The sequence below is a fragment of the Dipodomys merriami genome, unplaced genomic scaffold (assembly GCF_024711535.1).
Source record: "Dipodomys merriami isolate MVZ:Mamm:240054 unplaced genomic scaffold, mDipMer1.0.p SCAF_156, whole genome shotgun sequence".
Lineage (NCBI taxonomy): Eukaryota > Metazoa > Chordata > Mammalia > Rodentia > Heteromyidae > Dipodomys > Dipodomys merriami.
Window position 1 is genome coordinate 1836815 of NW_027202893.1, and position 24685 is coordinate 1861499.

Here is a 24685-nt window from a genome sequence, read left to right on the forward strand (position 1 = left end):
TTTGTTTCCCCTTCCCATCCCTTCCCATCCTCCCTACCGCCCCCCAACCCAATCCTCCCCACTCCCCCTCTCCCCCCCACCAAAGTTATAAAGTTTGTTTTCGACATAACGACTTGTACATCTCATTGTTGCAATGGGTCCACCTGTATCCCTATTTAAACAATGTTTTTCCCCTTCCCCTCCCCAAATTATACCGACATCAAATACAGTGAAAGCAGGGGTTATACTGTGGGGGAGAGACATACAAAGCAACAAAGATCTTTTTTTTTTTTTTTTAAGCTGGTAGTGGGTACTGAACTCAGGACTTGGGTACTGTCTCAGCTTTTATCCCTCAAGGCTGACACTTTCTTTTCTTTTGGGGGGGGGTCCGGTTGTGGGGCCTGGGCGCTGTCCCTCAGCTCTTCAGCTCAAGGCTAGCGCTCTACCACTTGAGCCACAGTGCCACTTCCGGCTTTTTTCTTTTTTGCTTATGTGGTGCTGAGGAATTGAACCCAGGGCCTCAGGCATGCGAGGCAAGCGCTCTACCACTGAGCCACCTTCCTAGCCCAAGGCTAGGAAGAGCTATACCACTTCTGGCTTTTTTGATGGTTAATTGGAGGTAAGAGTCTCATGGACTTTCTTACTGGCTTTACTTCAACCTCCAATCTCAATACTCTGCCTTCTGAGTAGCGAGGATTACAGGTGTGAGTCCCTAGAGCATGGGTGCATTAGTTATTTTTTAATTAGGTCTCACATTTATGCTCAGGCTGACATGGACCCTGATTCTCTCATTTATCTTCCCATATAGCTGGGATGGGAGACAGGCACCACCACACCCAGCTTTTTCATTTGTTGAAATGAGGTCTCCTGAATTTTTTCTGGATTAGCCTCCTAAATAGGAATATAGCTCTGAGTTATTGTGTCCAGCTTCTTTTTAAAAAAAACAAACAAAAAAAACTCCTTAATGTTTATAAAATTCCAACCCATTGTGGTTTGTTTTAGTGATATTTCTCTAATGGCTAGTGATCATGTCTGAAGACTCAGATACATGTGTTTTATGTATTTATTGGCTTTTTGTATCTCTTTTTATTAATATTATTATTTTGTCAGTCCTGGGGCTTGAACTCAAGGCCTGGGCACTGTCCCTGAGCCACTTTGTGCTCTATCACTGGAGCCATAGTGCCACTTGTAGTGGTTTCTGAATAGTTTATTTGAGATAAGAGTCTCATGACCCTTCCTGCCCTGGCTGGCTTCAAACTGTGATCCTCAGATCTCAGCCTCCTGAGTAGCTAAGATTACAGGCATGAGCCACTGGCATTGGCTTGTATTTCTTTTTTAATGCCTAATACCTTGTTTGTTCACTTGTTTGGAGACAAAGTCTATATATCCCAGGATGGCTTTGAATGAGGCTTGCAGTGGGGACCCTGCACGCCTGCTGAGCTTTTTGCCTCACAGCTGATGCTTGAGCCATACTTGCAGTCCAGCTTTTTTCCTGGCTTATTGGAGATAGTCTCTCAGACCATTCTACTCAGGTTGACTTTGAACAGCAGCCCTCAGACCTCAGCCTCCTGAGTGGCTTAGGATGATAGGCCTGAGCCACCCATGCTCAGCAAGGGAACATTTTTCACTCATCTTTTTGTCTTTAGCACCTAACATAGTACCCAATACACAATGAACGTGTACTGAATGCTATTTATTAAATTATAGACAAGAGATAAATACTTTATTTTAAAAAATTCAAAGAAGAAAAAGAAAATACATTTTTATATTTTGTAAACTTGTACCAAAGATTTATGAATAGATTTGTAAATTGGAATGAAAAAACTCAGAAATATCTACCTTGAGGATTTAGAAGGGGACTTGGAAGTAGAGAAGTCAGGTCACTTCAGTCCTCTGGGGTGGTTAAAGCTAAATAATCCCAATGAATGAGAATCTGGCCTAGCTGAGGACGTGAAGCATCTATCCACATAGCAACAGTCCCAGAACAAAGTCAGTCTGTGGTCATATCTCTGAGCCTAAAAGGATACATCTCTTAGGGAAATTCCTGCTATGGCCACAAAGAAAAAGGGTGGAAAGAACAGAAGGTTGTACAGGTGTCACTTGAAGCACCAATAATTAGAGAATTAAAAAGTCTCAGTATCACCACATCTACTTCAAGAATAATACAACTCCCTTCCAAAGTACATCAACAGATTGTACCATCATAGAAGGAATAGAAGAGCAGGATGGGGTTGGCTGCTTGCGGTCACATCTTGGGGAAGCTGGCCAAGTTTGCAATGCCACAGGCGTTGTTCTTATTCCGAGCCATGAGAATGTAGCCTTTGTTTCCCCAGTTTTCTCCCCAGCTGTAAGAGCAACCGATACAAATACTTAGTATCCTTGGTTTTAAGTAGTCTTTGAAACATTTTCTGTATTGTACTAAGGACAGATTGCATACAAAAATGAGCAAGACAGTTTTACCTTTAAAGAATTAAGTCAAGAAGTAGACAGAAGGGCTAGGAATGTGGCTTAGTGGTAGAGTGCTTGCCTAGTACACATGAAGCTCTGGGTTTGATTCCTTAGTACCACATACACAGAAAAAGCTGGAATAGTGCTGTGGCTCAAGTGGTAGAGCACAGGCCTCAAGCAAAAGAAGCTCAGGGACAGTGCCCAGGCCCTGAGTTCAGGCCCCAGGACTGGTTAAAAAAAAAAAAACAAGTGGACAGAAATCATACTTCTATAGGTCTCAAAGGTAGAAGAAATTGATTCTGATCAAGAGGAAGAGGACTTGATGTGAGAGGGGACATTTGAGGCTGAACCCAAAGTGGAATGGTGTGAAATCAATAATCGAGATAGGAAAGTAAGATATGGTATGATCATGTGGCTGAAAAATAGATTGCCTAACACAGTAAAGCAGCATATAACATCTGGAAAGGTAGACTTGAGATCAGATTGAATTATCATTACTGCTGATCGAGAGTTTTTAGCTTTACTGAAGGGAGGCTGAAGTCAGTGATCTTGATTTGAGAGTAAGTTCTGTTGGCAAGATGGATGATGCTATGAGAGTAGATGGAGTTACTAAGGAAATAAACAGATTCTTAGTGCTACTTTTAGTTTTCGTTGTGTTACTTCGGTCACAGTTAAATCTATCTTAATGGGCAAACATTTGCTTACTTGTTTCTGTATGTCTCTAAGCATCTTGCCCAGGGCAGCTGACTAACACATACTTTGAATGCTATTTATTGTATCACCATCATATGTTAGCATCTCTACACTGAAAAGCCTGAGAGAATGTCCTATGATTTGGAAAAAAGAAAGGAATACTGGGAAGCTGGAGGTGAAGTTGAATGTTATAAGGGTAAGTGAATAAGAAATAGTATTGTTGTCATTACCTGTTCTTAATTATCCAGTGCTTGTGTCCTTTCTGGGTCCCATATCCTACTGCCAACAATGCATGGTTCAGATTATCGCTATTGCAGTTTTCATCATAATATACACCTAGGAAACAAAATATTAAGATGAAGTTTTAGCTGGGTACTGGTGGCTCACTTCTCTTATCCTAGCTACTCAGGAGGCTGAGATCTCAAGATCACAGTTGGAATCCAGACCAGATAGTAAACTCCTTGAGATTCTTATCTCCAAATAATCACACACACCAAAATATTAAAAGCTCAAGTGCACTAAAGTGGTATTCCTGAGTGGCAGGGAGCCCAGGCCCTGAGTTTAAGCCCAGGATTGGTATACACAAAATGACAATCCAAGAGTCGACGTATGGGATCTCCAGTACAGAAGGCTGTAGGATTTTCCATCAACCAGGAGGGTTAACATTAGAGTTGCTTCACACTGTGGCAGTTTCCAATTTCTCTCCAGTAGACTGAGTATAAATATAAGAACTAAGTACTAAAAATGGTCAGGGCTCCCAACTTTTTTTTTTAAGAGTTATCTCTGGAAAATAGTTCCTTACCTTTGCTGTAAAATTGGAAAGAGGTCAAGCTTGCATCAATGGCCACAGAGACCGGTCCCACTCGAGCCACTGCTCTCTTTAGGGCTTTCTCATTCCCTATGGGAATCTCTCTGAATCCTCTGCATTTAGCTGCTTTGCCTGTTGGGTTATACATACAACTTTCATCCTGAAAATAACAAGGTTGCAATAAGATTGGCACAAAGCAATAAGCAATGAACAAGAAACTCAACTCGTATTTTGAGTAAATGTTAGTGATCTGACATTTTAATTTAATTAGTCTCTACAGAGGGACTGTAGCTCCTATTTAATTTAATTTAATTTTTTTTTTTTTTTTTTTTTTTTTTTTTTGGTCGTGGGGCTTGAACTCTGGGCCTGGACATTGTCCCTCAGCTCTTAAGCTCAAGGCTAGTGCTCTACCACTTTGAGCCACAGAGCCACTTCCGGTTTTCTGGTGGTTTATTGGAGATAAGAGTCTCACAGATGGGCTGGGAAGGTGGCTCAGTGGTAGAGTGCTTGCCTTGCATTCATGAGGCCCTGGGTTCGATTCCTCAGCACCACATAAGCAAAAAGAAAAAAGCCGGAAGTGGCGCTGTGACTCAAGTGGTAGAGCGCTAGCCTTGAGCTGAAGAGCTGAGGGACAGCGCCCAGGCCCAGAGTTCAGGCCCCACGACTGAACCCCCCCCCCCAAAAAAAAAAAAAAACTCTCACAGACTTTCCTATCCTGACTGGCTTTGAACCGTGATCCTTAGATCTCAGCTCCTGAGTCGCTAGGATTACAGGTGTGAGCCACCGGCGCCCAGCTATCCATCTATCATTTTAGAAAACAACAAAATAGGGGCTGGGAACGTGACTTAATGGTAGAGTGCTTGCCTAGCATGCATGAAGCCCTGGGTTTGATTCCTCAGTACCACATAAACAGAAAAAGCTGGTAGTGGTACTGTGGCTCAAGTGATAGTGTTAGCCTTGAGCAAAAGAAGCTCAGGGACAGTGCCAAGGTCTTGAGTTCAAGTCCCAGGACTGGTAAAAAAATTATGTGAAAAGCAAACTCTTACTTTCAACTTCACATGCAAAAATAACTCCAGATGATTTAGAGACATACAAGAGAACCAGGTGCCGGTGGCTCACGCCTGTAATCCTAGCTACTCAGGAGGCTAAGATCTGAGGATCACGGTTTAAAGCCAGCCAGGGCAGGAAAGTCTGAGAGACTCTTTTTTTTTTTTTTTTTTTTGTCGGTCGTGGGGCTTGAACTGTGGGCCTGGGCGCTGTCCTTCAGCTCTTCAGCTCAAGGCGAGTGCTCTACCACTTGAGCTACAGCGCCACTTCCGGTTTTCTGGTGGTTTATTTGAGATAGGAGTCTCACGGTCTCTCCTGCCCAGGCTGGCTTTGAACCGCGATCCTCAGATCTCAGCCTCCTGAGTAGCTAGGATTACAGGCGTGAGCCACCAGCGCCCGGCTCTGAGAGACTCTTATATCCAATAAACCACTAGAAAACTGGAAGTGGCACTGTGGCTCAAGCAGTAGAGCGCTCGCCTTTAGCTGAAGAGTGCAGGGACAGCGCCCAAGCCCAGAGTTCAAGCCCTACAACTGACCAAAAAAAAAAAAAAAAAAAAAAAAGACTAGAAGAGCCGGTGTTAGGAGGCTGTGGTCTGAGGATTGAGGTTTGAGGCCAGCCCCATCTGAAAAGTCCATAAGACTCTTCTCTCCAATAAACTTCTCAGAAAAAGCCAGAAGTAGCACTGTGGCTCAAGTGGTAGAGTGCTAGCCTTGAGCCCAAAGAGGCTCAGGGATGGGGCTGGGAAGGTGGCTCAGTGGTAGAGCACTTGCCTGCATGCATGAGGCCCTGGGTTCGATTCCTCAGCACCCCATAAGCAAAAAGAAAAAAGCCGGAAGTGGTGATGTGGCTCAAGTGGTAGAGCGCCAGCCTTGAGCTGAAGAGCTGAAGGACAGCACCCAGGCCCAGAGTTCAGGCCCCACGACGGGGACCCCCCCCCCAAAAAAAAAAGAAGCTCAGGAACATGCCCAGGCCCTAAGTTTGAGTCCCACAACTGACCAAAAAAAAGGAGGGGCCGGGAAGATGGCTCAGTGGTAGAGTGCTTGCCTTGCATGCATGAGGCCCTGGGTTCGATTCTTCAGCACCACATAAGCAGAAAAAGCCAGAAGTGGTGCTATGGCTCAGGTAGTAGAGCGCTAGCCTTGAGCTGAAAAGCTGAGGGACATTGCCCAGGCCCAGGGTTCAGGCCCTACGACTGACAAAAACAAAGAGAGAGAGAGAGGGAGAAGGAGGGAGGGAGAGAGGGAGGGAAGAGAGAGAGAGAGGTAGGGAGGAAAGGGAAAGGAAAGGAAAGGAAAGGAAAGGAAAGGAAAGGAAAGGAAAGGAAAGGAAAGGAAAGGAAAGGAAAGGAAAGGAAGAAAAAAGATTAAAAAGGCTAAACTGGGGGCTGGGAAGGTGGCTCAGTGGTAGAGTGTTTGCCTTGCATGCCTGAGGCCCTGGGTTTAATTCCTCAGCACCACATAAGCAAAAAGAAAAGAGCCGGAAGTGGTGCTGTGGCTCAAGTGGTAGAGTGCTAGTCTTGAGCTGAAGAGCTGAGGGACAGCGCCCAGGCCCAGAGTTCAGGCCCCACGACGGGACCCGAAAAAAAAAAAAAGAAGGCTAAACTGGTCACTGCAGTACACACCTATAATCCCAGCACTCAGCCTCCAGAGTAGCTAGGATTATAGGTGTGAGATAACAGCGCCTGACCACAAGATTTCTGACATTATTGCCAGTAAAAAATACTGTAATGAGAGAGGAGCCAGTACAAGGCAGTAAAACTCTTCGGAGTAATCTCACCTGTCCCACATATGGATAGGCATCTTCAGAATCAATACCCCGATTCTGCTGCACATACTGGAAGGCATTGGTCATATAGCCCCCTCCGCAGCCATCATTCTCAGAAACACAATCCACCAGGTTCTGTGGACTTAGATTTAAGAGTTTGCCAGTTTTCTTCTTGAGTTGTCCCTCCAGGGCACCCACAGAACTAAAAGCCCAACAGGAACCACACTGACCCTGAAAAGCATCCACAGAAACAATCAGTGATTTTTGTTCAGACATCCTATATCAGCCTGATGAAGTTCTACACATTTTGTAAATTCCTGAACAAATGTTGCCTTTGTCACAGTCTTCCTATTCTAATATTTGTTGTGTTATTATATTGCTATTGTTGCTACTGATAACCGTTATCATTAGATGTGGTAAAACAGAGTAGAGCAGAGTGCAGCTTCTGAGATGGTTCTCCTGCCTTTCACCCACTAGCTATATGAGCTTAGGTAAGTTACTAAACCTCTGTTTCAGTCCTTACCTGTAAAATGTGGGGTAATTCTATATTAATGAGATTTTAATAAAGAATAATATATTTTGCATGTGAAATTTACTTTTTACACATACTAGTCTCTCAAAAAGCGATAGTTATTATTAATGTTTGTTCTAGATTTTTCTTTCTTTCCTAGTCTTTGTGTGTATGTGCCAGTCCTGGAGTTTGAACTCAGGGCGTGGGGCACTGTCCCTGGGCATGTTTGCTCAAGGCTAATGGTCTTAAGCACTTCAGCCACAGCTCCGCTTGTGGTTAATTGGAGATGTGAGTTTCATGGGAGCACTGTGAACTTAAATTCATGATGTTGATGTATTTCTCAAATTTTTTGTATGATCATTTGCTTTAGAGATAACAAATGCTACTGAGTTATGAGAAAGTGGATAGTTCTATGTAACCATGTTTTATTTTAACAGCAGTAACATTAATAAATTAGTTTCTAGCAAAAAAAAAGAAAAGTCTCAGAAGTGGCGCTGTAGCTCAAATGGTAGAGCGCTCGCCTTGAGCTGAAGAGCTGAGGGACAGCGCCCAGGCCCAGAGTTCAGGCCCCACGACCGACAAAAAAAAGAAAAAAAAAAGTCTCATGGATTTTCCTTCCCAGGCTGGCTTTGAACTGCAATTCTCAGATCTCAGACTCTTAACTCTTAAATAACTAGGATTACTGGTATGAGCCACCAGTACCTGACTTCTGGTTTATTGGTAAGATTGAGAATTGGGTGGTTTGTTTTTTTTTTAATTTCAGTACTGGGGATTAAACTCGGCCTGTGCTTTCTAGGTTCATGTGCTATCACTTACGCCATATTCCCAGTTTAAGACTAAAAAAAAAAATGTTTTTTTTTTTATGGTTGTGGGGCTTGAACTCAGGACCTGGGTGCTGTCCCTGAGCTCTTCAGCTCAAGGCTAGTGCTCTACCAGTTTTTGGGTTTTTTTTTTTTTTTTTTTTTTCTGGTGGTTAATTGGAGATAAGAGTCTCATGGACTTTCCTGCCTGGGCTGGCTTTGAACTGTGATCCTCAGATCTCAACCTCCTGAGTAGCTAGGATTACAAGCATGAGCCACCAGCACCCAGCTCAAGACTGAATATTTCTTGAAGAGTTGTTCAGCTATTTTGAATCTCTACTGTCTGACACTATATACCTGGTCAGTTCTAGGCAAGGGAGAGAAAAGTATTGAGGGATGTTAAGTTAATTGTCACCTCACCGTCACAAATCTGTGCTGTTAAGTTTATGGGAAAACTAGTATTCTCATGTTAGTAAGAATGTAAGATCCTGGGGGCTGGGAAGGTGGTCAGTGGTAGAGCGCTTGCCTTGCATGCATGAGGCCCTGGGTTCGATTCCTCAGCACCACATAAGCAAAAAGAAAAAAGCAAGAAGTGGCACTGTGGCTCAAGTGGTAGGGCACTAGCCTTGAGCTGAAGAGCTGAGCGACAGTGCTCAGGCCCAGAGTTCAGGCCCCACGATCGGACCAAAAAAAAAAAAAAAAAAAAAAAAGAATGTAAGATCTTAGGAAAGGATACTCTTAGACCTAGCAATTTGTTTTAGAGTTTATTTTACATAAGGAATTTATACAGATGCACAAAAATACATATGAAGATACTTATTGCAACACTATTTGTAATAAAGAAAACCCAGAGAACCTGGCTTTGGTAATGAGCTGGACATGGCGATACATGCTTTTGCCTCAACGGCACAAGGCAGCATAGATAAGGACAGCCTGGACTATAGAGCAAGACCTTGTCTCGAAAGAAAGAAAAAGAAAAGGAAGGAAGGAAGGAAGGAAGGAAGGAAGGAAGGAAGGAAGGAAGGAAGGAAGGAAGGAAGGAAGGAAGGAAGGAAAGAAAAGCCATATTCTCTTAGCATGGGTATTGTGTCATAACTAATTGCCTTTTCTTCCTAGTGATCTCTTATCTCAAGAATAAAACAGCAGAAGAAGGAATTGGTCATGCCAGATTACCAACCCACTCTCCCAAAGAAACGAGAGTACCTGATTTTTGACTGGAGTAACATATCCCTTCTTTCGATAGTCGATGGAATCTGGGGTTCTGCCCTCCCATTCTGGTATGTAAAGCGTGTCATTACTATGGAAACGAGAGGCAGGGACTTTGAGTCCGGTCATCTTCTGAACTACTTCTTCACTGGTCTAAAACAAAGAAAAAGGAGGCTAGGCATTAGCAGAAAACTAAGACAAACAGGTGAGCTAAAAACTGAGGTTCAACTCACCATGTCCCCCAAGTGATTCATAGCCAATTCATATGTATGTACACCAAGAGAGGCCTCAAGATTGTGGACGGAAATATACTTCAGGTTCTTTTCCCAAATTAAACGACGAGAGAGTTCATCCACCTAAACAGAACATATTCAGTATATGCATTGACTGAGAAGTTACATAGGTAATATGTGTTTTTTAGGAGAAAAGATGTAACATAAAAATTATATGGTCTAGCCGAGCAACTAACCAACACAAAAAGAAGTTATGTAAAAATGCAAACCACTGGAGAGAGCTATAGAATAATTTTAGATTAATAGTATTAATCTGAGAAGTCTTTCCAAAGGAAAAGTTGCACCTTTCTTCTTTTCTCTTTTCCTTTTCTTCCCCCACCCTCTCCTGGTGCATTCTCTCCCCTCCTGGCATATTCTCCCTCCTTGGTTCCTCTCCCTTTTTTTCTCTCCCCTTCTCTTCTCTCCTCCCCTTCCCTCTTTCTGGTGATGCTGGGAGTGGGCCCAGTGCCTTGCACATGCTAGGCAAGCACGCTACCATTCTGTAGAGCTTTACAGATCTTCCCAGATAGCACAGAAGGATGGAGATTGAGGCATAGAAATGAAAAGCATAGGTGAAGAGTTAGGGAACAGACAGATTTGCTTGGCTTGTAGTAGATTTTACTGTATCATGAAAAACAAAGCCTAAATGCTAAGACTGGAGATCTATGAAGTCCCAACCTTCCTGCCATGCCCCTTCCAGGTCCCCAGGCACCTTGCCATTGTATTGCTTCATATAGGTCTTCTTCCATAATTCCCACTGGGTATCCAGTATTTCTTCAGGGTACAGAGCAAAGCTCACCATGGGTAGCAGCAGAACCTTGAGCCCCCACATCCTGAAGAAAGGAATAATTAGGGAACACTTCCATTTGGCAGTGAGTTCACAGCTTGGCTTGGAATGAGGAAATAGCTGCAGCTATCTTGTCAGACTGCTGGTTCTTAATCTTTCGTGAGACTCCTTTGGGGACTAATAAACGTCTAGTCTCTCTTACCAGAAAAATGCACGTGTATGCAATAATCCTAGGGAATCCATGAACACAAAGTTAAGAATCCCTTCTTCACTGTAAGGCTAAAGGAAACTTGGCTGTATAAAGATAAGAATTAAGGGTAGTTTGCATATGACAAAACAATGATAGAGGCTGGGTTTGAATGAGGTGCCCGTACATTTGGTTTCAAGTAATTTGGCATAAGGTTGTTCAACCATCACACACATATACTTGCAGACAAGCAGAAATGGGATGGAAAGGGCTGAGTAGGATGCGCTCAGCACCTATCTTCAGTGTTCCCATCCGAGGTGGAGATGAACAAAATAAGCACAAGCTGGAAATGGGGGGACTGGAGAAAACACAAAGATTTCTAGCTACATTGCTTCCTAATCATTTCTTCAAGGCATTTTTTTTCCTTCCTTGCCTAAATCCTGTTATGTTTTCAGATCTTGCTGAGAGAGGACAGGCTAAAGTTGACAGTATCCTCTTTAACTCTGAGATGTTTACTGTTCTCAGTCTCCTTAAGCATTTCTTCTTCCTTTCTCATCCCTCCTCCCTCTTTAGGCAGGAAACTGCCCTAATCTTAACCAGATGCTGTGGGAAAGCAGTTTTTCTTTTTCAACAATAAGTAACTTTTGTGTCTTCCTGATAAAAGCCTCAGAAACAAAGTTAGAAAAATGTAGGATGAAAAGGCAATATTCTATAAACATTGAGCTGCTCAGAAGTTTGTTCCTGTGTCACTAATTTCTTACATTGGTTTAAGCATAAATCCTAGTTTAAAAGCAAGCCATATGAAGTCAATATTAAATTTAGAGTACATCTTTATGTAGTCTTTGCAAACCAGAAAAAAAAATGTCCAGCATTAACTGCTTGAGTATTCAGGGTTTAGATATGTTTCAGAGCACAAATACTGAGCTGCCAGTGTAGTTCTCCTACTATTCCTCCTCCTCTTGCTTCTCCTTTCTCTTCCTCATACTCTTTCCTCATATTCTTCATGGTTAACCCTTGTGGCCAAAGCAAACTTAATAGAGGTCACTTTTGAGGAATGGGTATATTCTTTTATAAAGCTTTATTTTTCTGTTATGAGGGTTTTTGTTCTCTAAAGTCCTCCAGCTGACAGTTGGGTAAAGATTCTTTTAATAATACAAAACCACAAATGCATACTGACAAGCATACAAGGAATCCTAAAAATTTCCAGGCATTTTTTATTTGGCCAGGAAATGAACTAAGAAGGGTATCTGTTTTTTTCCATAGAGCTTATTGTTTATTTTGATCTCCAATTCACTATACCCCTAATCCTCTTAAAAGAATGAACAAGAATTTGAAGCTACAAAGATGTAGAAGTTAAAAACATTACCTGCTGCCGGGAATCTTGCTGTCTGAGCTCCTCTTGGGTCAGAAAGTATGTCTAATGTGGTTGGAAGACTAGGGATGCTGGATTTATTCCATCAGGATTGCGGAAGTCAGCTCCAGCAGTTGGCTGGAAAATTTGGATAAGGAAGGCGGGGATAGAAATGTTGAGAAAAGGGGGGTTAGAGGGGGAGATTGCAGTGGATTTACACAATGTTTCTGTGTGTGTGCAGTTGTGTGCCAAGCTGGAGAACTGCTAGGTATTTAGTTTCACATGACTCTTTGGAAGCAGACAAAAACCTCAGTACACACAGTTGGGGATTACTTTCTATGGTGGGGAAGTGGAAGGATACAGCCTTAAGTCACCCCATCCTTCTTTAAAATCTTTTATTATGTCAGGGGACTGCATTTTTTCCCTTTTTTTCTATTATGATTCACCTCCCCAACATTGAAACCTCAGTTTCCAAACTTATGTCTGACCCTCAAATCTGGGTTGATGGAATGAACAGTCCAGAAATGAGTAACCTAAAGGAAGACACGAGCTAGTCCCCCTTTTGTTATTACTCTGGGGTTTGAATTTAGGGCCTTGTGTTTATACGAGGTTCCTGCATACTTTTTTGCTTTTGCTTTTACTTTTATTTGCTTTAAAAAAAAAAAAGAATAGGTCTCAGGCTTATACTAAGGATACATAGAACCTTGATCATCCTATTTATGCTTTCTGTGTAGCTAGTCTGATAGACACAAGTCACGGTGCCCAGCTTTATATTGAGATGGAGTCACTGGAACCTTCCCCCCCCTCCCTGGACTGGACTTGAACCACCATCTTCCAATCACCACCTCCTGAGTGGCTAGGATTACAGGCTTAGGCATCTATGCCTGGCTTTGTTGGCTAAAGGTTGCTATTCCTTTTAAGCAAAGGAATAGCTTTCCTATTCCCACTTACCTGTGGTAGTAAGGCTTAAACTCAGGGTTCTGTGCTTGCTAGGAAGACATCCTTAGCTTACTTGTATTTAGAATAGTTGCACAATTTTTGCCCAGTACCCCGGACCATGGTCCTATTTAGACCTCCCAGTTGAGTGCTGCCACGCTTGCTTATTGGTTATTGCTTATTGCCCAGGTCAGTCTCAAACCTCTTGCCTCTCAGGATTACATACATGAGCCCTAGTACCCAGCCTCCAACATGGTTTTGTAGAAGGGTCTGTCCAGATTAAATTGGTTCTAAAATTAACTTCAAATGCCACCCCTGGTTATTTACATCATTTGAAATCATCTGAGGGACTCACATGTAACTTTATTGACAAAATTCTCAGATGGTGGCATGTCTGATGAGCATGTCTCAATTATTAAAATTCCCAATCTAGGTCGTCACATGAGCTGCTTCAAATGCTTCCCCAAAATGTAGACATGTGATAGATCATAAGATTCTAGTGCAGTCATGAAATCATCCCTGGCCCCAAGCTCTATTTTCTTCCATAAACAGATGTGAGGAAAAAGAGAGGGACCTGGAGTAGAAAGGATAAACATGAGGTCCTGTTTCTAGCCGGATTCTATACAGACACTGAATAACAAAGGCTTTGCCTTTTGATTTTAAATGTTACTTATGAACTCCATGGGCCTAGAGAAGAAATACAGGTCCAGATTTGGAAGCTTAAATTTCCTAATTCCTAACTCTTTAATCCAGACGAGAACATATATCCAGGTGTGCTGCTCTACTGGTTTCAAGTCCAAACTCTCTCCCTCTCCCCTATGGGCTTTGGCAACCCCCACCTCCTTTAAGTGTAGCCCGATGTCTCTGCTGTCTTCTCAGAATGTGTCAGGATCAGGAGGGCAAGTGAGGAAGAAGGGTGTTGAGTCACCAGGGCACTGTGACTTCTGATTCCTGAAATGCTTTATAATTGTATGTTTTGAAGCTCAAGCTATGGATTCTTCTTCGTTGTTTCTTGCGGTGCTGGGGATCGATTTCAGACACTTGCGCATACTAGGCAACTGCTCTCCCACTGAGTTACATTTCAAGCCTGAGCTATGTATTCTTTTAGTGGTGGTTATCTATATTTTATAAGCTGGAAAGTAATAAAGCCGCAATCAAGATCACACGACACAAGAAATTTTACAAAAAGAAAAAATGCATTGTTTTAAAATCTTTGCTACATGTCATTATTTTTGCCACTGTATGGCTTAGCACAGATGCCAGCAATACAGAAAGGGCCACCAAGAAAAAAAAAAATCAAAAAATAAAACCCTGAAGGAAAACAGAAGCAACCCCCCAGAGTATCTTCTCTCTGCCCGCCCCTTCCCCCCAAACCCTATAATAACTGTACAATATTATAGTCCCAATCACAGTTAAAAACAAGTTGATTATTTTAAAAAAACAAGGGTTCCATTGGAAACTCAACTTTTTGGTTTCATAAATTGTGATATAAATATATATGTATACTGTATGTGTGCACATAGAATAGAAAAATAAATCATTTCCTTTTCCACTCCACTACCTGGCACCAGACTGGAGACAAAAGAGGGGTGGGGGGAACCCAGTAAATGATATTCCCTCAGCCTGTGCTCCTCAGTCCCCTATGAATATACTTAATATATTTTTTTCCTTATTAATTCAGTCTTGCATTTAAGATACTGGCAGGAACATTTCTTAAAAGGCTGATAAACATGACTTACCTGAGGAAGGTAAAGAGTGAGAGTAGTAACCTGGATCCACATTTATATGGCTACAATTACCAAGTGACCCTGTTGGAATGGGAGTCCAGGTTCTACTTAACACATGGAATTATACTGCTCCAAACAAAACCCAATCTTAAAATTGGAAAGGGAGCAGAGGAAAGAATTACAGGCCCGGTGTTTCTTGCTAGATAGGGTATTTTGAGGATGGGATAAAAAAAAGGCTACTTTGCAAAAGGGCTATATATTTGGTTTATACTCCAACAGTGAGGATTTTCACTGGGACTGCTAATCCAAGAAGTTGAGTTTCCATGCAGAAATAACCTTTACAGAACACACACTGTGTGATTCTGACAGAAAATGCAGCATTATCCTTATGGCCAAGTCTGGGACTTTGTAAAGTGTTTATCTGACCAGCCTATTTCAGCAATGTTACAGATCTTCCAAGTAAGGCGAGAGCACCAAAAGCAGGAGTAATCCAGCTTGATCACTGAATATGTTAGGTTAGAGATCAACCTTATCAATAGAAGACATTATATATTTGCCTCTAGTTGCATGTTGGCTGGGTATATATGTAAGTGCAGCAAAGACTTAATAAATACTTTGGCTGCAACACTAAATGGAAAATACTTGGAAGATTTAATTTCTTAGGACTCTTTGAAGAGCACACAAACATACAAAGATAAAATCTGGGACAAATTTTGCATAAACTCCCTAATAGGGAGAAAGAAATACAGGACCGTGCATGTACTCACATTTGCACATACGCGCGCGCACACACACACACACACACACACACACACACACACACACACACACACACACATATTCTTGTTCTCTTTCTTACATGTTTCTTTCCAGGGGAATTGCTCACAGGTAGCAGAAAGAGCCTATACTCACTTCCTAAAGCCCCATGTATACATACCATGGGTCTCAATTATGAGGATATTCCTCCTCTATTCCACCCTATTCAGAATTTCTTAGCAAAATAAACCACAGTATCCAAGGCAAATAGTGGATGTCAGATTCTTCTAACCTGCCCCTTGACCCTTGCACAAACCGTCTTTGTGCTGTTTCTGGTCAGGAGACATAAAGAAAGGCATTCTATCTTTACCTAGCCTCAAATTTTCAAGGGCTCTAGAAGCCTTAGGGATTGATTTAATTCCTTCTATAAATGTTACCTCAGATAGGGAAGAGAAGGCAAGGAAAGTCCAGAAGGGATAGGGGTACATATTAGGGGGTGAGGGAAGGGAAGGGAGAGGAACTTTTATTTTGTTTACAAAAGAGTTGCTTTTAAAAACTGTGATTTTTCTCCCCTACCCCTTATCCTCACCCCAATAGTTCTATTCTGAAAAGGAAGGAAACATAGTTAGGTCAGGAAATTCTTGATTGTTGTAGCTGTTGCTCTGGTCCCCCAGCATGGACAACATCTCCTAATGAGAGAAAAGATGAAGTTTGGGTCATACACCTTTAGATTTACTAAGTTCCCACCCAACATTTCTCTGCAGTGCTATCCCAAAACCCAAAAAGTCTTCCTTGCACTGAGTTCTCCCAGCCTTCCTTACTTCCAGCAACAGTGACTCCATTACATCATAGCCACTTTTTTTCTAATCATCTATATTTAATTTCACCTAAAAATTATTTTTTTTTTGCTGAGATTTTTTTCTTGGTAGTACTAGAAACCAAACTCAGAACTTCAGATCTGTGAAGCAGGCATTCTACTACCTGGAGCTACATCTCCAGCCCAAAGTTTCCGCTTTTCAAAGGGAGAGAAATCTGCTTGCCACATTCCACATTTCATTTACTCCCTTCTAGATATATAAAATTAAATGTCCTATTTTTTTACCTACCAAAACCCATTTTGCTTTCTGTGTTTTATTCTAGTTCTTCCTTTGGCTTAGATTACTCCATTCAATTTTGTAAGTCCCCTCAAAACTTTTTTTTTTTTTTTTTGGTCAGTCATGGGGCTTAAACTCTGGGCCTGGGCACTGCCCCTCAGCTCTAGAGGCAAGCACTCTACCACCTGAGCCAGAGTACCACTTCCAGTTTTCTGAGTGGTTTATTGGAGATGAGAGTCTCACGGAGTTTTCCTGCCCCACCTGGCTTTGAACCATGATCCTCAGATCTCAACCTCCTGAGTAGCTAGGATTACAGGTGTGAGCCACCAATGCCCAGCCTCTGAACTTTTTAAAATAGATCATTATAGACATAATCAGTATATGATTACTTTTAAAATTTGCCCTATAGCCAAAGATATTGTGAAATAAGGATATGGGTCTTTGTGAATGAACTAATTTATGTGGCATATTCACATGCTTCACTTTATAAATTTTGTCTAGTCTGATTGAAAGATGTGTATCAAACCAAGTTCATGATCTTTTCAATTACTGACATTTAACCTTACATATCCACTCTGTCTTCTACACACTCCTAATCCATACTTTCACAGAGGTATGCTTCCTTTCTCTATCTCTCCTCTCTGACCCTTTTTCTCCTAGTTTCTTTACTGTCTTTACTGTCTCACCTGGAAGACCTCAGGCTGGCTAGATTGTTGTGCTGATGGCTGCTGAACATGTTGCTCACTAGAACTTGAGCGATGATGAGCCTGCTGACCCTGCCATTGTGGCCAGACACCCACACCCTCTGCTGTTCGTGTCTGGAATTGTCCTGCAGTTTGTCCAGTATCAGGAGCTAGAAATACAGTAAAAATAAATTACCTTCAACTTAGTAATGCCAATGGAGAGGAGAAACTTGTACATAGCTACATACATGTCAATAATTTTACCTAAGATACCTTTTCTCTGTTAACGAGTGCATCTTCAATTTCAAAGCCAAATTAACTGTTCTCTAGGTTTCCCAAAGAGCTCTTTGGCCATTTATATTAAATGTGTATACTATTAAGTGTGTAGGCATTTTGTAAATTTTATAGTAAAATTATTGTAAATATTACACTATTAAGTTACAATAAATAATCTTTTTCTTGTATGTGCTAAATATTTTTCCTGAATGTTTTAAATACTAAATACATTGCCACCTTGCATTTCCTTATAATTAGGTCAATGTATCCAGAATACAAACAACTTTATCAAATTCTTTCTTTAGTAGTATCATTTTCCTATTATCCTGCTTCTGGTCTGAACTTACCGAAGTTGGATCCACGACTGGTGAGAGTCGGGTAGGCAGCAGTACTAGGTGCTGCAGTAGGAGCACCAGGGAGAGACATGGGATTGAAGGAGGATGGAGTCTGAAAGTTGCCCACACCAAATTGGGAAGAACGAGTTTTGTTTGTACCCTGTGTAGCCACCTGCTAAATAAAGGGACAGAGACCAACAAATACATTACTGCACAAGCCATTTCTATTACAGTTTCATAACTAATCACTATTTTTTTAATACAAGCGAATAACAGTCCTAACTATAGACTTCTAATTAATTCCCAGTGTGTTGGCACTATTTTCTAGGTAGCTGAGAAAAAAGTACAAAAAGCACAGTTGTGAGAAGTGAAAGCATTTGATTAAATGTAATTATAAAAGTAGAGGCCCAGCCAGGCGCCAGTGGCTCACTCAGGAGGCTGAGATCTGAGGATCTCGGTTCAAAGCCAGCCCGGGCAGGAGAGACCATGTGACTCCCATCTCCAATAAACCACCAGAAAACTGGAAGTAGCGCTGTAGCTCAAGTGGTAGAGCGCTAGCCTTGAGCTGAAGAGCTGAGGGACAGCGCTCAAGCCCAGAGTTCAGGCCCCACGACCAACAACAACAAAAAAAAAGTAGAGGCATTTCTGGGTGTTGGTGGCTCACATCTATAATCCTAGCCACCGGGGAGGCTGAGATCTGAGGATCAAGGTTCAAAGCCAGCTTGAGCAGGAAAGTCTGTAAGACTCTTATCTCCAACTAACCAACAAAAAAGCCAGAAGTGGAGCTGTGGCTAAAGTGCTAGTAGAAGAGTGCTAGCCTTGAATAAAAGAAGTGCAGGGATACATCCAGGTCCTGAGTTCAAGCCCAAGTACTGGCCCCCAAAAAGAAGCAATTGTATTAATAACAGTAGAGTATGATATATAGAGAAAATAATCAAAGCAAGGACTGGAGGAGGTATGGTTTAACTGGTAGAGTAGCTGCCTAGTTAAGTGCAAAGTGCAAAGCCCTCAGTTCTAACAGTACTGCCAAAATTAATTTTAACCAGCGCAAAAAAGACCAGAGGTGTGGTTTAAGTAGAATGACTGCTAGCAAGTATGAAGCCCTGACTTCAAACCCCAGTACAAAATATTTATTTATTTATGTACTTATATACTCACATAAGCAAACACACATATAATATGTAATATACATATATGCAAACACACACAATAAAAATATATAGTAACATATAAATTAAATATATTTTTGTATTATATACTAGTTTTCTCCCTATTCTTACATCATATAGTCCTTAACAAAGAGGAAGGCTCTTAAAATTTATGCCAAAACCAACTTGAAAAAAATCAAACCTACTCAAATTGTTTTGTGTGAGAAATTCGGAATAAAGGTGAATATGTGGAAAACATGGGTTTTGGTTTATTTGTGGTAGGTGTGTGTGCGCGCGCGTGCACACGTGCAGGTACTGGGGTTTGAACTTGGGGCCTGGGTGTTGTCCCTGAATCATTTTGCTCAAGGCTAGCACCATCACTTGAGCCACAGCTCTACTTCTAGTTTTTTATGGTTAACTAGAGATAAAGAGTCTCACAGACTTTTCTTGTCTGGCCTGGTTTTGAAACATGGTCCTTAGATCTCAGCCTCCTAAATAGCTAGGATTATAGGAATGAGCCACCAGAACCTCATAATTTGTAGTGTTTTAATTATCTAATTGCTCTTAACAAAGATAAAAAGTAGAAGGTAGAGGACAGAGGTGAAGGAGAAGATATGATAGAAAATAAATTCACATATGGGGGGAAAAAAAAGCTCAAGCAAGCAAAAAATTGATGATCAGACAGATTGAAAGCTTTACCTGGGCAGAGAAGCCTGGGCGGGTGCTAGGGGTCCAAGCCGGGGCTGCTCCCTGGGTAGGATTGGAGTGGCGAGAAATCTGGGCCAACATCTGTCCTGCAGAAGATGATGGCTGGACAATGGTTACAGAAGGGGCCAGACTACTATTCCTAGGAGTGAACAAACAGGTGAAAGATCAAAAAGATATCATGGAAGCTAGGTAACAGTTGGAGAAAAAAAAAAAAAGACTGATAGCTATACACTGACTAGGACACAGATGGAACCTAGAACATAGCAACAGGGCAGGTGCAAAGAAACAGGAGGAAGAAAACAGCAGCTTCTTTGCCTTAACTGAGGCCCTACAAACTACTACTTTGTTATAAATAATCAGAGAAAGGGAAGAATAAAACTTGGATTCAGCAACTGAATCCTTCAGGGCCCTATAAAGCAGCACACACATACCAGGCTCACCTGAAATTCTCTGCCGACCGGGGGTTAGGAGGGAATGTGCTTCCCTGGGAGAATAGCTGTTGGGTGGCAGGGACAGTGCTGGAAGAGATGCCTTTACTCTGATCTGTGGACCAAAAGGAGTTGGGGGAGGGCTAGTCAAGGGGCTGTAGTATATAGTTTAGTAAATTCCTACTTATTAAGTATTATAATTAAGTGGAAACAAGTTGGAAGATTACTGATCAGGAAGATTACTGATCAGGCCCATTAACAGGTGATCTAAATAAGAACTGGAAGGAAATGAAGGAAGAAGCCTACCTGTATTGATGTTGGAAAAGATTTCTGAAAATCTTGGATCTCTATCTTGGGTAAACAGACCATCTGACTTTTCAAGGGGCTTGCTGTGTTCTGGCCCCGTAGCTGTCACAGACTGGACAGAAACCTACAGAATCAAATTACGAAAATAATCTTTAAACATTTAATATGATAATTCACCAAATCAAATATTCACATATAATACACAGGAGACTGTGTGTGTATAAATATAAATTTTTTGAGTATTGGAGGGGTGCTAGTACTAGGATATGAACTTAGGGCCTTGCACCTGCCAAGTAGATGATCTATCACTTAAAACCATACTCCTAGCTCTTCTGTGCTTTAAATATTCAGTTGGGGTCTTGTGTTTTTTACTGTGGTCAGCCTCAGAGAGCAAGCCTACCTATGGCTTCCCATCCCATTCCTATCCCTTATAGATGGGATGAAGTACACATCACCAGGCCTGGCCTGGGTTGGCCTGGAACCATGATCCTCCTGAACAGTTAGGATTACAGGCATGAGCCACCATGCCTAACCTAGGGGACAGTTTTTAAGGAAATGCTTAATTATCTTCTTCACAGAATAAGATACACACTCACCTGGGAATGATTGTAACTGGCCAGTCCATCTCTTCCTGATACTATGTCTAGTTCTGTTTGCTGTTGCTGCTGCCTAGATGTTAAAAAGATCAGTGAGAAGAGAGGTAGGAAACAAAGATTTTAACAAAGAATCTGAAGGAAATGGCTTAAAACAAAATAAATTGCCTAACACCCCCCCCTCCCCAAAAAATCATAGGAACACAAATCATCCCCGCCTAGTTATTCCTCTAGGTATTATTTATTTCTTACCTGGGTGCCAGCTGCCCCGACCCCATCTCTAGGGGTAAATTAGCTGTGGGACCTAGCTGTGGCCTCTGAATTGTGTTGGATAGTGCAGGCCGTGGTTCCTGGTTAGAGTTTCTATGAAAATAAAGTAGATAAGAAAGGTAGAGGGGGATGAATCTATACATGAAATGTCACAAGATTTAAGCTTCATTTGTAGGTGGAGCAATATTAGTATTCCACACAATAGTACTGATCCATACTATAATATGGATGATCCTTAAAAATTATACTCAATAAAAGGCAGAAACAAAAAAACCACATATTCTGCAACTCCATTTATATGCAATGACTAAAATAGGCAAATATATAGACAGTAAATTAGAGAGATTGCATAGAGCTTCAAAAAAAGAAAGAAAATGACTATCTGTAGGTACACGACTACTGAGTAGGGATGTAATTGTTCTGAATTTAGATAGTTGCAATATGTAACTCCACGATATACTAAAAACATAATAAGCTTTAAAATGGATGACCTGCATGATATGTAAAAGGTATCTCAATAAAAACTTTTTAGAGCTGAGCACCAGTGGGTTGTATCTGTAATCCTAGCTACTCAGGATCATGGTTCCAAGCCAGCCCAGGCTCAAACTTTGCCATGAGACTCTTACCTTTAACTAACCACCAGAAAACTGCAAGTGGTGCTATGATTCAAAGTAGTAGAGCACTAGGCTTGAGCTGAAGAGCTCAGGGACAGTGCCCAGGCCCTGAGTTCAAGCCCCATGACTGACAAAAAAATAGAAAGTTCAAAGACAGGAACAAAAACTAACCAAACAGTGGGCTGTAACTATGCTCTAAAGCAAACAATGGTCCATGGACCAAATCCAGACCATTGCTTTTTCTGTAAATGATGGGTTATTGAAACATATCCATGTTTTTTTTTTCTATGACTAGTTTCATGCTACAACAGCAGAGCTGAGTTGTTACAATAAAGACCATAGGGCCCACAGGCTTTGTGTTCTAGCTGAAAATCCTACCAGACCAGAGGAAGAAAAAGTATATACAACAAAACCCTTTCTAGAAAGGTTTGACACATAAAATTGAAATTAAATCCCTTCCATCTCAAGAGCAAGTTTCTGAACAATTAGAACAGTTGATCAACTATCAAATCTTATAACAAGACTGAGAAAAAGAGATCCCAACAATGGAAAAAGATGGAAAGATACATACTTTACATTGGTATTTGTACAGATGATATATTCAATCTCATCTGAGTAAGGATTCTGGAAAGTAAAGGAGCTAGTTCTCATCCAGAGCCATTCTCGATTCTTAGAACGAAACCGGAACATGACAGATAGCACCTGTCCTTTCAACTTTACCACCTGAAAAGGTTAAGGTGAAATAATTAAGAAAATTAAATTTTGAAATTCCCATTTCTACAACATGTCTTTCTGAAAGTTAAAACAACAAAAGGGGGCAGAAAACTAAGCATAAATAAGGAGGAAGTTTATTTGTCACAGTTTTTCCCCTAGAGTCCAAGCTATCTGACATCTAAGTCAAAGAGAAAGAACAATTATTTCCAGGAGAGAAGACTTGGCCCACTTTCCTTGAGAATTCCATCAAAGATGTTGCTATATAAACTTTACAATTCTATACCAGAAATTTAAGTTTAATGACATTGATTTTAGTTTATGTAAGGACACTAGTAAGACTTAAGGACACTGTCAACTTGTGTACATAAAGGAGGGCTGTTATCTAAAGCATATACTTTCAGAAGGTAGGGCTTGAAAAACTACAATTAAAAGTCACAATTAACTTTCACCTATCTATAAAATAATTCTGAAATCTTACTCCTTAAAAATACAGGTTAACAAAATAAAATAAGAAAGGTGGGCACTGGTGGCTCACGCCTGTAATCCTAGCTACTCAGGAGGCTGAGATCTGAGGATCGTGGTTCACAGCCATCCCAGGCAGGCAACTCCATGAGACTCTTATCTCCAATAAACCACCAAAAAACCAGAAGTGGCGCTGTGGCTCAAGTGATAGAGTACTGGCCTTGAGCTGAAGAGCTGAGGGACAGCACCCAGGCCCAGAGTTCAAGCCCACAACTGACAAAAAAAAAAAAAAAGAATACAGGCTATATACGAAGAAAATAAATCTGGTGCCTGTCACATTGATCAATCAATCAGTGTTCAATAAGTATTTTCTTTCTTTCTTTTTTTTGTAGGCTGTGGGACTTGAACTCTGGGGCTGGGCGCCGTCCCACAACATTTCAGCTCAAGGCAAACGCTCTACCACTTGAGCCACAGCACCACTTCAGTTTTCTGGTGGTTTATTGGAGATAAGAGTCTCATGGAGGGGCTGGGAAGGTGACTCAGTGGTAGAGCGCTTGCCTTGCATGCCTGAGGCCCTGGGTTCGATTCCTCAATACCACATAAGCAAAAAGAAAAAAGCCGGAAGTGGCACTGTGGCTCAAGTGGTAGAGTGCTAGCCTTGAGCTGAAGAGCTGAGGGACAGCGCCCAGGCCCAGAGTTCAGGCCCCACAACCAGACCCAAAACAAAAAAACAAAACAACAACAACAACAAAAAAAGAGTCTCATGGACTTTCCTGCCTGGACTGGCTTTGAACTGCGATCCTCAGATCTCAGCCTCCTGAGTAGCTACGATTACAGGCGTGAGCCACCAGCACTCAGCGCAATAAGTACTTATAAACTGAATGTGATAAAGAGGTAAAAATATGTATTCAGGCATAAACCAAGAAAAAAAAGTTATACCTGCTGGAAGCTGTCTCTTAGAAGCTGCTGGTCTTCAGGATGACAGAATTCTACAATATTCTTTCCTAAGAGTTCCTAGAACAGAGAAAGAAGAGTAAAGATAAACATTTTTGTGGTCATCTCACTTTCCTGGTCTATTAGCTGGGGATTTGGATTTTATTTCTTCTATCTTTATACTAAGATTACAAATACAAGTATGAAGGAAAACAAAACAAAAAAAGAAACAAACTAGGGCTTGGGAAGGTGGCTCAGTGGTAGAGCACTTGCCTTGCATGCTCAAGGGCCTGGGTTCGATTCCTCAGCACCACATAAGAAAAAAGAAAAAAGCCGGAAGTGGCACTGTGGCTCAAGTGGTAGAGCGCTAGCCTTGAGCTGAAGAGCTGAGGGACAGTGCCCAGACCCAGAGTTCAGGCCCCATGACCGGACCCAAAAAAAAAAAAAAAAAAAAAGAAACAAACTAAAGCAACTGTCTGTTAAACAGCTGGCTTCTAGCATATTTTTTTCAGAATCCTATTTAACAGTATTCACTCATTCTAAGGATGCAAGTTGTATACTAATAAGTTTATACAGCAGGACAAATATTCCAATTCATATACACAATTCATATTTAGAATTATGCACATTGTACCAAAAAGTTTCTGTGGGTTACTGGCAGTCAATCTGTTCCCACCCATCAACTCCACTATTGACCTTTTCTCTGCCTTTTTAGTTTTGCTTTTTCTAGAAATTTAAAACAAATATAATCATATAATTTGTATCTTCTTAGGTCTGTAGTATTTTACTTGTAATATTTAAGTTCTATGTTGTTGCATATATCAATACTTTATTCCTTTTTTTTGCTC

The 24685-nt window shown here is 41.3% G+C and overlaps 2 protein-coding genes across 7 annotated transcripts in view; both read right to left on the reverse strand.

Annotated features, from left to right (window-relative positions):
- Positions 1-1680: 1680 nt before the first annotated feature.
- On the reverse strand, positions 1681-12148 carry LOC138827486 (cathepsin K). The gene is made up of 8 exons (XM_070023037.1): positions 11870-12148; positions 10242-10362; positions 9491-9613; positions 9255-9410; positions 6753-6971; positions 3923-4088; positions 3351-3456; positions 1681-2324 (listed from the first exon to the last, which is right to left on the reverse strand). The coding sequence occupies exons 2-8, from the start codon at positions 10359-10361 to the stop codon at positions 2225-2227; spliced, it is 990 nt and encodes a 329-aa protein (XP_069879138.1). The 5' UTR covers position 10362; positions 11870-12148; the 3' UTR covers positions 1681-2224.
- A 3144-nt stretch (positions 12149-15292) lies between these two features.
- The window catches only part of LOC138827485 (aryl hydrocarbon receptor nuclear translocator-like), a 62324-nt gene continuing 52931 nt past the window's right edge, over positions 15293-24685 (reverse strand). For 4 of the 6 annotated variants that reach the window (XM_070023034.1, XM_070023036.1, XM_070023030.1 and 1 more), the window contains 10 exons: positions 23844-23918; positions 22300-22451; positions 21097-21207; positions 20848-20920; positions 20252-20375; positions 19958-20060; positions 19509-19656; positions 17674-17836; positions 17054-17220; positions 15293-15962 (listed from right to left, as the gene is read on the reverse strand). In XM_070023034.1, the coding sequence (XP_069879135.1) occupies positions 15873-15962; positions 17054-17220; positions 17674-17836; positions 19509-19656; positions 19958-20060; positions 20252-20375; positions 20848-20920; positions 21097-21207; positions 22300-22451; positions 23844-23918 (1206 nt within the window). In that variant the 3' untranslated portion in view covers positions 15293-15872. The remainder of the gene's footprint in view (positions 15963-17053; positions 17221-17673; positions 17837-19508; positions 19657-19957; positions 20061-20251; positions 20376-20847; positions 20921-21096; positions 21208-22299; positions 22452-23843; positions 23919-24685) is intronic. The other 2 variants (XM_070023035.1, XM_070023032.1) reach the window with 1 other exon arrangement.

Bases quoted from the DNA above. Each gene is read 5' to 3' on its own strand.
- LOC138827486 (XM_070023037.1), bottom strand. From the start codon at position 10,361: ATGTGGGGGCTCAAGGTTCTGCTGCTACCCATGGTGAGCTTTGCTCTG. The intron at 9,614-10,241 runs GTGCCTGGGGAC...TGTTCTGTTTAG, and splicing joins TGAAGCAATACAATGGCAAG to GTGGATGAACTCTCTCGTCG. The intron at 4,089-6,752 runs GTGAGATTACTC...TGTTATTTTCAG, and splicing joins CCTATCCATATGTGGGACAG to GATGAAAGTTGTATGTATAA.